The sequence below is a fragment of the Cnephaeus nilssonii genome, assembly GCF_951640355.1.
Source record: "Cnephaeus nilssonii genome assembly, chromosome: 1".
NCBI lineage: Eukaryota > Metazoa > Chordata > Mammalia > Chiroptera > Vespertilionidae > Cnephaeus > Cnephaeus nilssonii.
Window position 1 is genome coordinate 49,197,343 of NC_137072.1, and position 15,994 is coordinate 49,213,336.

The 15,994-nt window shown below is 36.2% G+C and overlaps 1 protein-coding gene across 1 annotated transcript in view; it reads right to left on the reverse strand.

Moving 5' to 3' along the window:
• BANK1 (B cell scaffold protein with ankyrin repeats 1) overlaps positions 1 to 15,994 on the reverse strand; it is a gene marked incomplete at its 5' end in the record, with an annotated part of 309,000 nt that overhangs the window by 199,485 nt on the left and 93,521 nt on the right. The window contains 2 exons of the mRNA XM_079774535.1: positions 6,371 to 6,510; positions 15,838 to 15,976. Of these exons, the coding sequence (XP_079630661.1) occupies positions 6,371 to 6,510; positions 15,838 to 15,976 (279 nt within the window). The remainder of the gene's footprint in view (positions 1 to 6,370; positions 6,511 to 15,837; positions 15,977 to 15,994) is intronic.

Here is a 15,994-nt window from a genome sequence, read left to right on the forward strand (position 1 = left end):
TTAGAGATGAAACAGAGAACCAAATAAGATAGTATCTCTGCCCTCGTTGACCTTGGAGTCTAATGAGAGGCAGACACTATTTTGAGAAATATCGCACACATCAGTGTCCAATTAGAATGTGATCAGTGTTACAAAGAGATACATAGGGGATGTGTGGGGTCAGAAAGGCTTTACTAAATGAAGAGATGCTAAAATTAAATTTGGAGGATGAATTAATTAGGTAAAGATAGTGAGAGAGAAGGAGGTACTGAAAACATGTTTTAGTTACAGAGAGGAGCTTACATAAAGGTCCTGTGATAGAAAATTAGGTACTAAAAGTCCAGGAACTAAAATCAGGCCAGTGTGCCTGGAAGGGGCGATTAACTTGGAGAGAAAGAGAGGTGAAGGTCACGACCGGGCTATATTGTTCATGATAAAGATTTTTTAAAAATCCACACAGTAACAAAATTATTGGAGTGCTTAAGCAGGAGAATAACATGCTAAAATCTTTCTTTTTAAAAGAACCTCTCAAACTATGGACTTAAGATAAGTAGGCCCTGTGTAAGAAACCAAGGGGACCAGGTGGGAGGCGATCACAGTTGTTTAGGCAAGAGGAAAAGTGGTGGACCAAAGTATTGGAACTTGGGAGATGTATAGAGATGTAAGTAGTAAGTAAAACTGATATGGCTTAGTGATGAATTGAATTTGTAGGGTGATGGAATAGAAGGTATTAAGGAGACTCTTACTTTTCTGTGTGTATCCTTAATTTAAATTTTTTAATTTAAATTTTTTTATTGTTGACACTATTGCAGATATCTCCCATTCTCCCCCCACCCAACCTTTGCCCACCTCCACCCAGCCTCTGGCTCCCTCTCCCTTGGAACTGGATTGATGATGAAGTATATCCCTAGTTAGAAAGACTGGGGCTTATCTAGTAAAGAAGAAACACATTTTGGGTATATTTTATAAGTTAACTAGAGGCCCGGTGCACGAATTCGTGCACCAGTGAGATCCCTTGACCTAGCCTGTGGGATAAGGCTGAAACTAGCTCTCCGACATCCCCCGAGGAGTCCCGGGTTGTGAAATGGCACAGGCCAGGCTGACAATCCTCTTTAATGGAGAGTGGTCATAATTTCCAATGTAGTTAAGTATATTTTTCTTGGCATGAAATTATGGACTATTTCAGTTGGAAGTGACCCTGGCGATCATATACTCTAGCTTCTTCATTGTACACATAGGGGAGTTCCTTCAGCACTAAGAACACTGAGTTCTCAGGAAGTAAGTGATTGCTGATTCAGTAAAGGAATCTAACTCCTGCTCCTGCCCCATAGGGAAACTAATTTTCCTTTGCATGCTGCCACTTGCCAGTTTTTCAAATGGCAATCACTTTGTGTTATCCTATTTTTTTAAGCAATAACTATCAGTTGTGCCCCTTGCATTGGGAACTACTTGTGTGACATAAACTGGGTGTGCATAGATGAAAGGCACAATGCTCCTGCCTTTAAGAAACTGAGGGTGGAGGGAGGATTAGTGTAGTGTGCTCTACAAATGAGCAATCCTGATGGCCAGAACATAGGAGTTATGAAAAGAGTTAAGAAGACATGGAGTTGAGTTGGAAAAGATTTGTGATCCTGCAGCCTTATGTGCCAATCAAAGGAGTTTGGACCTTATCCAGGGAGCCACTGGAAGTCTGTAGCCAGGGAGTGTCTTAGGCAACACTGGCATTATGGTGAAGAGACTAGATGCATTTGTACCTCTCATCAACAGTTGATGAAAAGAGGAAGTAAGTTGTCCACCAAACTTTTGAGGGAGGCATGGGCGTAAAACAATTACTGAAAGATCTGGGAATTTCCAGTATCTCCCAATGAGAAGAATCTCCGGAAGATTCTTATTTTTTAATTTTAATTTTTTTTATTAAATGTATTGGAGTAACAAACTATTTAATAAAGAGGGAATATTCTAATTGACCCTCACACCCTTGCAAAGATGGCAGCACCCACAGACAATAAGGAGGGAATATGCTAACTGACTGCCTCACCCTCAAAGATGGTGGCGCCCACAGTCACAAGATGGTGGTTCCCAGTCCCCTTAGCCCTGCAGGGGCAGCAAGCATGCGGCAAGGCCGGGCCCATCCCCAGGTGGGCCAGGAAGCTCCGCGCACCTGCCTCCAGAGTCCCTCAGTCCCCTCAGCCCCACCAGCCTCAGATGTTAGCTGCCCAGCCACCTAGGTCCAGCCTAAGGCACAGGCAAGCCTCAGATGGCGACTGCCCAGCCGCCCAGGGCCACACAAGGCTCAGGTAACCAGGGCCGGCCAAGGCTTGCGCTGCTGGCAGTGGCAGCAGCAGAGGTGTGATGGGGCATCGCTTTACCCTGATTGCCAGGTGGCCTTCCGCACCTGAGTGCTCCCGGACTGTGAGAGGGGGCATGCCGGGCTGAGGGACTGCCCCTCCAGTGCATGAATATTCATGCACCAGGCCTCTCGTTGGTTAATAAAATTATGTAGGTTTCAGGTATACAGTTCCACAATACATCATCTATATATTGTATTGTATGTTTACCACCCCAAGCCAGGTCTCCTTCCATCACCATTTAACCCCCTTTACCTTCCTGAACATTCTTTAAAGGTGACAACTGCTAATACCTGAGCTTTAACTTAGTGAAGAAACTACCATGCAAGGGAACTAGTCACAACTGGGAAATTCCAAATGATAAGAGAGTTCCCTAAGCCTGTACCTTGTCTCACCCAACTGCATCTGGCTTCATGTTGTCTCACCCAACTGCATCTACCTTGTCTCACCCAACTGCATCTGGCTTCATGAAACATCTGCAGGTAGCAAACCAAAGATTGAATAATATATATATAATTGCATAAAAACTGGAAATGAAGTGTACCTAATATGAAGATGAAAAGATTTAAATAAGTGTAAAGTAAAACACGCAAAATGATAAATACATGGAAAGCAAAGTTACCATTTTACCAATAAAAAATACAACTAAGAAGAATTAGTTGGTACCATTTCAAAAACTCTTAATGAATAGGATCCTAATGCTTTGATCAATAATTCTGTTCTTTTAGCATTCCAACCTAATTTGGTTTTTATACTGTACCTAGTTTTTCCTATACAAAGTTAACTTTATTGTTTTCCCTAGACACATTTGTAAATAGTATGAAAGTCTCAAAGGTTTTAATAATCTCAGTTAAGTAGGAGTTACTAGTATTTCTAATACTAGTACTTGAATTCTAATTATCTTCCCAAATTGGGCTTTGGATTTTGTTTTTTCATTGAATCTCAGTTGAATTCACCATTATAGGTTATGATGTGGAAAATGTATCTTTATGAGACTATGTGCTGGGATTTAGTATCTATTCAAAAAAGATGAAATGATTTTAGGAAGCAGTTAGATAATTAAGCTGGTTTTGGTAACGTATTCTCACACCTAATGGACATCATTAAAAATAAACTGAGAGAATCAAATTTCTCATTACCATTTCTTTTCTCAAATTCATAGAATAGCCATTCTGCTATATGCTCAAGAGGTTTTAAATGATAATGTAAAGTCTCTTATTGCAAATTCTAGGATTACTGAAAAATAAAACCCACACAGGTTTCTCATTAGTGTTCCTTTCCTCAAATTCAAAGAATGTTCATGTTATTATATGCCAAATAGCTTCTAAATTATTATAGGTAATATTTTATTACTAATTTTTAGGATTACTTGAATCACATCTACCATTAAAATGTATAGGAAAACTCAAGCTAGCTCTTACAATATACCATTCCAGCTAAATAGGAGGGTATATGTTCTTACAAACACACAGTAACTATAGTGAATAAAATTACAATGTATATTATTCTTTGAATAGAATTGTTCAGTGGACTATTTGCAAAATATCCACATTTCCCAATTAAAAGACACAGTAGTAAGCACATGAAAGAAACAATTACTGTAATGTTCTATAATGGAATGAAAAAAACAAATGTTTTTACACAATTTCAAAAATATGATATATGGGGGGGGGGAATCAAATGTCAAAAATATAATCTACGTGGGAGAAGACCCACGCGCCCACAAGGAGAAGCAGTGTGGGCTGGACCACCTCTTTCGAGGCCAAACATCCCTAAAACACGCCAAGGAAATGCCACTGTGCTTCTTTCTTTTTCATCAAGGACAGAGTCTGCCATCCACCATCTTAATGAATTCATAACAGGTAGAGCATGTGTGGTCCAGATGGCAGTGGATTAGACAAACCCATGTCATACTTGGTCTGAGAGCTGGGGAAGTCTGACTGAACTGCAGACTCTTCCTTCTTTTAGGTGTTTGATGGTATAGCTGAGTCTGGTCTGAGATCTGTCTCAGGATTAGTTTGATCTAATCCCACAACTTGTCTAGGTCCCCTGATGACAATAGCTAAATCTCTAAGCTTATCTATCTTAAATTGTATATATTAAACCTAATCTCTTAATGATGTTTCTTCTTACACTGCAGTCTGCTGTCACCAAACTAGAATAGTTCTACCTCAGGACTCTCACCTTGAGTTTAAAATGGCTCTTTCCTGCCAATGACAGCATGAGTCAAGCTGAGACCGTCCCCATTCTTCCTTTCACTAGACCACCAGGGCTCGGTGGAGAGGAGAATCCTGAAGATGCAATCATAACCCTTACTGACCTCTCATTTCTGACACTGAGAGCGAAAATGAAACAGAGCATTTTCTAGTTTTATCTAAAAGTTTTCATCCACTCAAAGCTGTAGAAGAAATCAACACTTGTACTTTACAGAATTCTGAAAAACTGTCCAAGAGTTATAAATTACATTTAATTTTGACTCTACATAAAAGTATTTTCCTCCCTAAAGGCAAAACCAACACAAAAATGTGTTTTGGGGACTACTTTACTTCTATGTTGACTATATATTAACAATGCTATATATCACTTTTATTAATCTTTTTGTAATGAGCAGAATTTTTAAAGTAGAAGATATGGTAGACTTGTCACAAGAAAATGAAACATTCTGTATTTCAGGCTATTACTTTTGTTCTTGCTTTGCAATTACAAAATAGACATTTTGTCAAATGTCCACAGACTCTCTGGTTTGACAAATGGTATTTTACTGCCTATCCTTCTCTAAGACATTTTTACCATTTTCATTGTTCTAAAATATGTCATTCATAAGGGAGAACTCTAATAGAAAAATGTGTCACACAAAATAAATAACAAAACTTCCAATTCTAAACTAGCTTAAACATATAAGGCTTCATGACAACCTGTCAACTTCACTATCATTGATGGTTTTGTTACACATTATTTTGGAGTGTTTTGTGGTGAATTTGAGGATCACATTGTTCATTTGACTACCTCTTTCATTGTCCCTTCCATCTTGTACTCTTTCCCTCCCCCACCCCCCCACACACACCAAAAATGGCAATTAAGCAAGGTTATACTTCTAATTATCTCATGGCTATAAAAAGAAGTGACATTTATTTCAATCTGAGAACTTGATGGAATAAGCACATAAAGGATAAAAGTTCCACATCAAGCAAACTCCCTCTCTATTGAAAATGGGTCAGGTAACAAGAAGATAAATAAAATGCAGAAATTAAAATAATGGCATAAGATTAATCAAAATGCAATAATTACATTCTAATTTCTGAGGGTAGGGGATTCATAGCATCTACACTCACTGGAAAATGTCCCAAACAAGGGCTCTCTGAGGAGACCACAAACTCCTCACCAAGTCACCACTGCTGAATAATAGAAGCAACCTGGGGCTTCTTTGTACACTTACAATACCCTTTTGTATACTTACCAGAAAATGTTAACCTCTGGATTTCCTAACAAACATTGTTAATTTGGAGCAAGAATTTTCACTATCAGATAACAGTGAAAATGAAACTAATAAAAAATACTAGTACACTGAGCTTGGAAATTTCCACACGAAAATAACAATCTCTATCTAGATTAACACCACAGGCTCCCTTTTGGGGGGTATTCTTGGTTTGTCTGACTTCTTAATCTCTAAGCATCAGATGGCCTGACTTTTTGTTTGTTTGTTTTGTTTTGTATTATCCAGACCTGGATAAAGAGGAAATTAATTTCTTAAGACTTCTCTTTAATCCTTCTGTCTTTCTTTATCTGCTCTGTAACAGCTTTAAAATGAGTCCATCTCAATAGCTATTTTACAATTGGTAACCTGTCTCTCAGTGACATTATCTGGAATGGTTGACTTAAGCAAAGTAATTTATCTGCCACACAGAGGTTCTGTTTCTTCCCTTTCTATTGATCAGTAATTCATTCTTATTCAACCAACATACAGTGTTTCTACAAAAGTGTGCATTCTTTTATCTGCATTGGGTTTTTACACCATTATCACCTTCATGGAAAGATCAACTTACCTGACACACACCACCTCCTGGACCTGCCACTTCCAATAGGCCTCCCACAGCCTTTTCTGTTGTATAGTATTTCATCTTAGTTTTGGCCTTAATAATTCCATCACAGTAGACATGGACATTGATGGAGCCAGCAGGAAAATCTTATAAAACACAAAAATAGAGTTAGGAGCTGAGTATATAATTTATCTCTCACATTATTGTACCTCTTAGAGAATATGAAGGAAGGCTTTAAGAATTCATAATGATTTTACTAACTTCTGGCACTGATATTTTCTTTTTTATCTTTATAAGTTAGAAATCACATAATAGAATGTACAATTTTACAAGATAACACATAATAAAAGTATAATAAAAGAAACCTTACAAGATAACACATGGTAAAAGTGTAATAAAAGTAAAGCACTAAGTTCTTTCTCCCTAACTACTAACTTACATTAAAAAAAAAATCTGTGATCATCTTTAAATAATAGTTTATAATTTAGAACAGTAAAATTGCTCATAAAAAAGTATTTGTTACTACTCTTAAGAAGAAAATTTCCATAAATTATAGACAAGTTTCTCAAAATTGTCTTTGAACAGAAAAAGAATAGAGTCAATTGAAATTATAGAACTTCTACTCAATTGATTATAATGAAAAACCTTTGGGAATGCAAGATTTAATGCCCTGTTATTTAAGTACCAATCACACCATACATTTATTTATCCAAAGTCTTTTGTGAACATCCTGTTTAAAGTGGTTAATATACTTCATTGTGAATTCTGACCTAACACACTAACAGTTAAAGTTACCTAAGAATTTTGGGCTTCCTGTGAAAGAATAACAATAAACAGTCATTTCAATAGCAAAGTCATTGTGTTTTATTGAAACAAAAATAAACAAGACTTATCTTTAAATTCATTTCCAGAACATAGTTTAAAAACTTTCACTCTTCGTCTGGAAACATTTTCCAAATTATCCTGGGAAAATTTTGTCACCTTAAACATCTGGGGTTTGGAATAAGCCATTAAGAACAAGACTAAAAAGCTACTTATAATCCTAATCCCTGAATGAAGCTTTGAATATTTAAAAGTTCTTAAGATTTAAGCATTAATTTTACTTTATCTCCTAAAGTAAAGGATCTTATAGTATTGCTTGAGGTAATCTAAAGCCCACAAAAGCAATCTGAAGCTTAGCTAGATGAAACTGAAATTTCCTCTTGCCTGACTAGACACTTAACCTATATTATAAAGGAGAAGCTCCGTCTTCCGAAAGTATCTGTCCAATAGAGAATGGAAGAGAAATAACAACAAAAGACTGAAAGTTGTAAAGTGCATATCATCATCTACAGCCATGCACATATGGTGACAGGGGTTCTGGAGTTTTTGGAGTGAAATGAAATCAATCTCAGTAAATTTCATAAGGATGATTTTGAATGAAGAAATTGATTTTGTTTATCTGAAAAGAGATTAGGAGTTTTATAATGGGGTGATGTTGTTGCCTTTCTGAAAGAAAGTCAGGTGATAAATGATAAGAGAGATATGGTCAGATTTACTTGCTAGGTCTTTGATATAGAATACTAAAATATTCTAGAATAGAAGATTAAAATAAACTCATTTGTTTCTTTTTTTTTTAATATATTTTATTGATTTTTCACAGAGAGGAAGAGAGAGGGATAGAGAGTTAGAAACACAACATCGATGATAGAGAAACATCGATCAGCTGCCTCTTGCACAACCCCTACTGGGGATGTGCCTGCAACCAAGGTACATGCCCTTGACCAGAATCGAACCTGGGGCCTTTCAGTCCGCAGGCTGACGCTCTATCCACTGAGCCAAACCGGTTTCAGCAAAACTCATTTGTTTCTGATATCTGGAGCCATTCATTGACTCAAAACTTTGCCATTGGATCTATTGATAATGATGCTGATTTTGGAGTAATCCTCCAGAGAGATGTCCTTTGAAATACTGTCTTTGTTGTGTACATTTTCACATCTATTGAATGTCAGTGATTAAATAAAACCTAATTACCATTTCCATATGGATTCATCTGCTCGGGAGGGCCTCCTTCAGAAGGTATTTCTGAAATGGCCTTTCTTTGTGACCAATACCCATGTGGCTTGAACATTATTTTACATTAACTGTGGGCACTATGGTGTCTACATTTTATAGCTCTTCAATGAAAATAAAATCAATTACTTTAATGGTTCAAATAGAAGAGAGGAAAAGTGAATTCTGGTACTTATAATCTAAAGTAGGCAATTCACATTGAACACTGGAGGTAAACACAAAGATAGGCCAACGTCACCAAGCAAGCAAGGGTGTAAGAGTCAGCTATGAGGAAGCAAAAAGGCTTACAATGGAAGAAACACAATAGAACTCCTTACTCTCATCAAACATAGATACACAACAAAGTACACTTACAGAGGAGCAGTGGTGCTAAAATGTTCTACTTAAATTTCAAATCTCAAGCTCTAGGCTCTTCAAGAGTCCTTGTCAACCTTTCCTGTCTCTGTGATTTAAGTGGTCTGTCCTCCCATCTGAAGGAACAACTAAAGTAATTTATGGAAGATATAATCCAAAGGTATTTCTTAAAAGTCAGAATTACATTCACTAATTCCACTTAAAAGGATATTTCACAAATCCATTATTTAAAAGTGTTTCACTTTCTATATTTCCATTGTATGAGAAGCTGTGTTCCTTTGTGAACCAATTTTAGCCCATATCACATGGTAAACCTTAAATACACCTACCAAATGTTTCCATGGGAACTGAAATCAACATGACTCTTTTGATTAGAACAGTATAATTAAATAAATACTGGTAGCTTCAAAACCTTGGTCATGCCTAAAAATTAATATAAGTTTTATATATGTTAAAGTCATCTTCCTGAAGATGATATAGAAAATTTTCTTATTGTTATTTTTATAAGCAGGTTTAGATTAATACTTGGTACATCCTAAAGTATTTTTCATCCTTTTAAAATGAAATATGATGTTATAATTTATATTATTCAGAACTTAGTTTCCTAATTAATAGACTTTATATCATTGTGGATTCATTTTATATTATTTTCAACTTTTAATTGGGTGTCCCTGTGTTGTATAAAATATTTTTCTGGCTGAGCTGTTAGGTATCAGAGGAATACCCTCTTCCTTCTGAGTAAGAATTAGTTAATACTTCTAGTTTAAAGCCTTAACATGTATTTTTATATGTTTTGGCATAAACTGGACTATAGTAAATTTAAATTCTTTCAGCACAAAACAGTTTGTCTCTGAGACAAACCTGTGGATACCAATGGGAAGGTTTGGTTTTAGAAAATAAAATAATTACAAGTTTATCAAGTTATTGAGCTGAGAAGGAGAAGGAAAAATTTAGAGGATATTTTCTCAAATGAAAAAATCCAGTTAATATTTATAGGTGTGTCAGAAGGGAAAGAAAAAGAGAAACTTAGGATTTCTTCCCTGTGTAGCACACTGTACTTTCATATAATTTTGTTATTCTCTGAATTGTTACTAAGTTAGAAAGAAACATACATTTAAAAAGAACATTAATATGGCATAGTGTTGGGTTGAAGAAAGAGAAATCTGAGACCATATATTTGATTTCTCAATGTTGAGAAACTAGTAGTACACACACACACACACACACACACACACACACACACACACACATACACACACACATTTAGATGGTTAGGAGCAGGTATCCAAACAAAGAAAATAGAGTATTTGGTCTTAGGGGTAACCTTTTCTAACAGAAATGCTAGTTGCCTACCCCAATGTATATTATCTTCTTCCTTTTAGAAAGAGATTTTGATTTTCTTTTGTTGTTGCAGGACACAGTTCCATCCAACTAAAAAGACTAGCTTTTCTACTCTTCCTTTCGGCTAGATATGACCTTGGGATTAAGTTCTGGCTAATAGGAAATTTATTATAATTTAATGAAACTTTCATTTCTTTATCTCAGTGGTGTGCTGAGAAACTAACTCTCCAGAAGGAAAGAAGAAGAAGAAGAAGAAGAAGAAGAAGAAGAAGAAGAAGAAGAAGGAGGAGGAGGAGGAGGAGGAGGAGGAGGAGGAGGAGGAGGAGGAGGAGGAGGAGGAGGAGGAGGAGGAGGAGGAGAGGAGGAGGAAGGAGAGGAGGAAGAAGAAAGAAAGAAAAAAAAAAAGCCCCAGTATTTAGATTTGCCCATATCTGTGGTGTAAATAATTACACTATGGCAGATTTCAAGCTACCAACGTGTTATGGACTGTATGGTATCCCCCCACCCAAATTCTTAGGTTGAAGCCCTAACCCCTAATGCACTGGATTTGGAGATAAGGACTTAACCTTTTGCACTCCGATGTCGAGTGTGACTCGACATGGTTAGCATCGGTAGCAGCTCGTATGTCGAGCCACACTCGACACGTAGTTTCACCGTTGGGGGGGGGGGGAGGGGGATTTTTGTCTATTTTTCCAGTATCTTTTCTTGTTTTCATTAGCATGAAAGGACAAGTAAAATGTAAATGCCATCTCAACTGATGCCAAAAAAGAAAAAATGAAAAACCGATAACGCATGTGAAATTTATTAGGAAACTAGTACATGATCTTGTTGGAGAATTCAGAGATGGTACACTAACTTCCAAGGGTAGATTATTATCCACTAACTTAGAGCAATGTTTAGATGGAAAACTCCATATAATCACACCTCACCCTAACAAAAAACACAAAGATTGTGTTGTTTGTTCTAACAGAAAAATCAAAGGAGGAAGAAGAGAGACGATTTATATTTGCGAAACATGTGAATGTAAACCAGGTCTTCATGTGGGTGAATGTTTCAAAAAATATCACACCATGAAAAATTATAGAGATTAAAATTATTCTTTGAATGTATCAATAATTTGAAATATAAAAAAATCCAAATAAATAAGTTTGTATGAAAAGAAATTCCAGTTTTTTATTCTACTGCTGCGCTTTGTAAAATCTGGGGTATTTAAAAAATTAAATCCCGAGTAGAATAAAGGAATCGAGAAAAAAGCAAGCGAGTGCAAAGGGTTAAGGAGGTAATTAAGGTTAAATAAGGTGATAAAGGTGGGGCCTTCCCTAATAAGACTGGCATTCTTATAAGAAGAGGAAGAGATACCAGAGAAAAGGTGCGCAGAGAAAAGGCCATATTTGGATAGAGCAGGTGGCCATCTGCAAGCCAAGGAAGGGGATTTTGCCATAAGCCATCTGTTGGCCTGTTGATCATAGACTCTGAGCCTCCAGAGCTGTGAGAAAATAGATTTCTGTCGGTTAAACCATCCAGTCTGTGATATTTTGTTAGGAAAGTCTGAAAAGTTTAAAAGTGGTGTAACTGAATATGAATTAAGGAAGAGATACAGAAATTTGGCTCTATCGATCCAGTATGAAATGTCCCCAGCACACCACTACGTCATCATATGGCTCTGAACATGGGTGTGATGGCAAAAGTCTTTGGAGCCATCTTCTTCCATAATAATTATGGCCACACCCTAGGACTGTGGAATGGTGACTAGAAATAAGCCTGTGTCCTGGACAGTACTGTGAAGCTGCCATACCAGCCCTCAACACAAACCAGATTTAGTATAAACAACTCTGGTTATTTATTCAAGAGAACATTTATAGGAAGCAAACCACATTTTAAGTCATGTGACTGATTAACTTGGTCCGGATGTTCAAAAATCAAGTCACATGAGCATGTTTTCTAGGCTGAAAAGAGACTGGATAGGGGCCTCCTCTTGACACTGATGCATCCATATTCTTTAAAAGAATTCTGAGAGCGGGAAGGAGTTTTTGATATGCGTCCACTTTAATTTTTGATCACTCCATTTTAACTTGGTATTCAAAAAATTACAGAAAAATGTTTTAAAGATGATGTGCAAAGAGTAAAGCTGATTTATTTATTTATTTATTTGTTTGTTTGTTTGTTTTAATTTATCTTTATTGTTGAAAGTATTACAGATGTCCATTTTTCCCCCATTCACCCCTTCCATCCTGAACCCATCACCACCCTCCACCCCAGGTCTTTTTAAATGGTTCACCACACCCCTCCCTGTGTTTAAGGGAATTGCTAGAGGGAGAGATTGACACTTTGTTCCTCCATTGGATGTCTGTTTAAGTGTGGTCTTATATCTTATCTTTTAATCTCAAAAAATCCCATAAATAAGTACTTGAAATATAAGTAGATAAGTCATTTCATTAATAAGAAAATTGAGGCACAGAACAATGAAGAGACTTGTCTAAAGTGACCCAGTAAATGGCTCCACACAGAATAAAAACAGCTCTCTTGGTCACTAGTTTGTTTCTTTGGCTACCTGCAGATTCTGGACCAATCATTAGCCTTTAAGAGCATGCTGGGCACTCTCTCTGACTCTATAATTGGTGTAGAGAAAAGGAAATCCTATTGTACAGTCAGTGCTTTTCAACTGAACTTCCTGAGATGATGGGTATGTTCTAATAAATCATTTGAAATGTGATTAGTGCAACTGAGGGACTGAATTTTCAATTTTGTTTAATTAAAATAAATTAAAGTTTCAAAAACCAGATGTGGCCAGCAGCTATAGTATTGGCCAGTGCAGCTACAAAGCATACTTACTCCAGATCCACAAATACATCATGACATCAGTTTACTAGGTGTTAACTAGCATTTACAAAAATGAAAATAAATACAATCCCTAGTTCTCTGATTATAATGCCCATTGCATGTTCTTGCATGTTGTTGACTTTTTCATTATTGCTCTTAACATATTAGCCAGAGTTATTTAAAATTCTCTGTCTGAAAACATCTGTGCCACAACTAAATCTGGTTTGAAGTTTGCTTTCTTTCTTTAGATTAATTCTTTTTCTTGGCTTTTGGTATGACTTGTAATTTCTCATTGAAAACCACATATATTGTGTCAGGTATAAGGAATGGCATGCAGTGAGAATGTATAGTAATCTGGCTAGGACTTGGGCTGTATTTAATGTTTGCTGTAACTATACATATCAGAAATTTCAAATTCTTCCACTGTCCTTGTTTTTGTCCTCCCTCTTGACCTTGTGTTTCCCTAAGTGCTCCTCCTCAGAAAGACTGCGTCTTGCAGTACTGTCAACTGTAATGCATTGCCATTAGACTGAACCCTGCAGAGTGGTGCTGGTGGTCAGGCTGAGAGAGGGGAAGCATTCTAATCTTATAATTCAGTCTCTTAATGGGCCCAGGTCTCTTGGTTTGACCTTCACAGATGTTTCCTCCCCACTTCCAGGAAGACCAGAGAGGGTACAATGGGGTGCATGCCCTTTCCCAGCTGGGATAAAACTCTGGAAAAGTAGTTTCTTCTGTAGAGCTGCCTTTGTTATGGAGAACATATGTGGAGTATTTCACCATGATTATTCTTCCTCCGGCCTGGCAGAGCCTCCAGAAGATCTCAGATCTTCACTCTGAGAAGCAGAGAGGTTCCTGGAGGCAAAGCCCACAAGATTACAGTCCCCAGGAGATTCTTACTCTCAAACTGGTCCACACTCAGCCACCAGAATTTCATCAAAATTACCATGGAAGTGCTCCTACTGGTTTCTGGCTCTAGTGACTTCTGCTCCAGAGGAGCAAATCTTGGATGTCACTCTCTTGATGTACGTTTCTCTCCAAATTTTGGAACAGTGGTTTGCCCTGCAACCATACTAGTAGTTTTCAATGAACTCAGGAAAAGTTATTTATTTTCTGTTTGTTCAATTTTTTCTTGTTGTAGAATGGGAGTGACAATATCCAAGTTCTACATGACAGGGCTAACTACCATTAGCCTAACTATTGCTTTTAAAACCTTTGTTTTAGTTATGCATTTATGCATATGTACTGGCTCATGATATAAAATGTAGTTCTCACTAGGGCTCAAAAATTTTTAAGAAATTGTGCCATGTGGAAGAGAAAATAAAGTTCTGAGGCCATTTCTGTGAGACATGTCCTGTACATATTCCCACATATACTCATGGAATCAGTCTACATATTCCTACATAGCACACAGCAATTAAAATCTCATAAGAAAATCTCTCATTAATGTGCAGAATATACCAGTTGAAAGAAAGACTTGGAGAAGTTTACTTAGCACAACTAGTAAGTAGTGGTTTGTTTTGTTTTGCTACAAACTTGCTCTTTAACTATATAGACATTATGAACTAGTATATCTTGGAAAATATAGACTATCAGCTTTCTGCTTTACTGAAAAACATTTGCACTTTGACATGCTTTACTCTTTGCACTGCTCTTAGATACTAAGTAAACTGAATATAAAAATCTTTTATTAAAATTCTCATAAAATGTTAATATAAGTAATTTTATTTGACATTTTGGTCTGCTGTTTGTGAAATATTATCTAAGTTCTTCTTAATTTGCTAAATTGATCTTTTGTAGTGATTTTAGTCTAACTAGATTTAGTTTAAACTCCAAAACTAATTAGTTAGAAATTATTCTTCATTAAATCATTTAAAACTGTGCCATAGGAAGTAATGGTCTTTGGAAGAGAAACAAAGAGACAGAGAGTTCTTTCTCATCTCATTTCTGTACATCCTTGTCCATGAGAGGAAGCAGTATCTACAATGTTATAAATGCTTGGCATAGTCTTTCCTTTCTATAATTGAACTCTCACTTTGGCTGTGCGAGGAAATCCATAGAGGGGACTCATGCTTTGAATAACAGCTACATAAAAACCTCAGGATGCATTTGATATAGTCTTTAACTTTAAATACTTTACATTTCTAAATTTTTAGTAAGATTGCATATCTTTTACTTTAACATATTTTATGAAGTTCAGATTTATAAGGTTTTGTAAGGTAATTTTATTCTCTGATTATAAAAAGATAAATTAAAAAAACAAGTTGTCCTAAATTGTATATCAAAACATTCTGAAATTAATATAGTTGCTTTTATTTTAGTACAATTATCATGCCATGTGTGGATATTCCATCTGATATTATTTATCGAGGTGCAAGCAAAGTTGCATAATGAAATGGTTAGCTTCATAAATTAAATAAGGAAAAGAAGGGATGATTGTATATAGAAATGTTAGCCTGATGACAAAATAGTGAGAAAGATTTATGCTTTCCAAAACAACCAAAAATATACTCAAAAAGACAGAGAGTAGGAGGTAGAGAGGAAGAAGAGAGAAAGAGGAGCAAAAAAGATTTCAAAGTTCATAATGAACATCCAAATATCTACTAGTCCTATTACAATAAAGCTGATAATTTTAGATCCATATATACTAGTTGGTGTATATTTGAGTGCTTTCTGCTGACACATATAAGAACATATGATGTTACTGGATGCCATTTCACAACATGGTACACAAGCTAATTTCTCATAATTTACACATTTGTACTTTTGCAAATTCAGATTAATAGTGAAAGTTAAGCACAGGAAACACCTGCAGGACAATATTAGTTTCTGTAGGGAAGTGAATAAATTTATTGAAAAAAATTCAGGATGATATTTTATATTTATTAAAGCATAAAAGAATTTCTTACCTAAAGCTTTCATACACCAGACAGATTTATTCCAAAGGGCTGGCCGTGTTCTAATGCATTTATTATTTGACATAAATTCAACTTCCACCATATCACCGATTACTTCATCTCTCAAAATAATAAATATTTCACCAGGATTCTATAAGATGAAAAAATA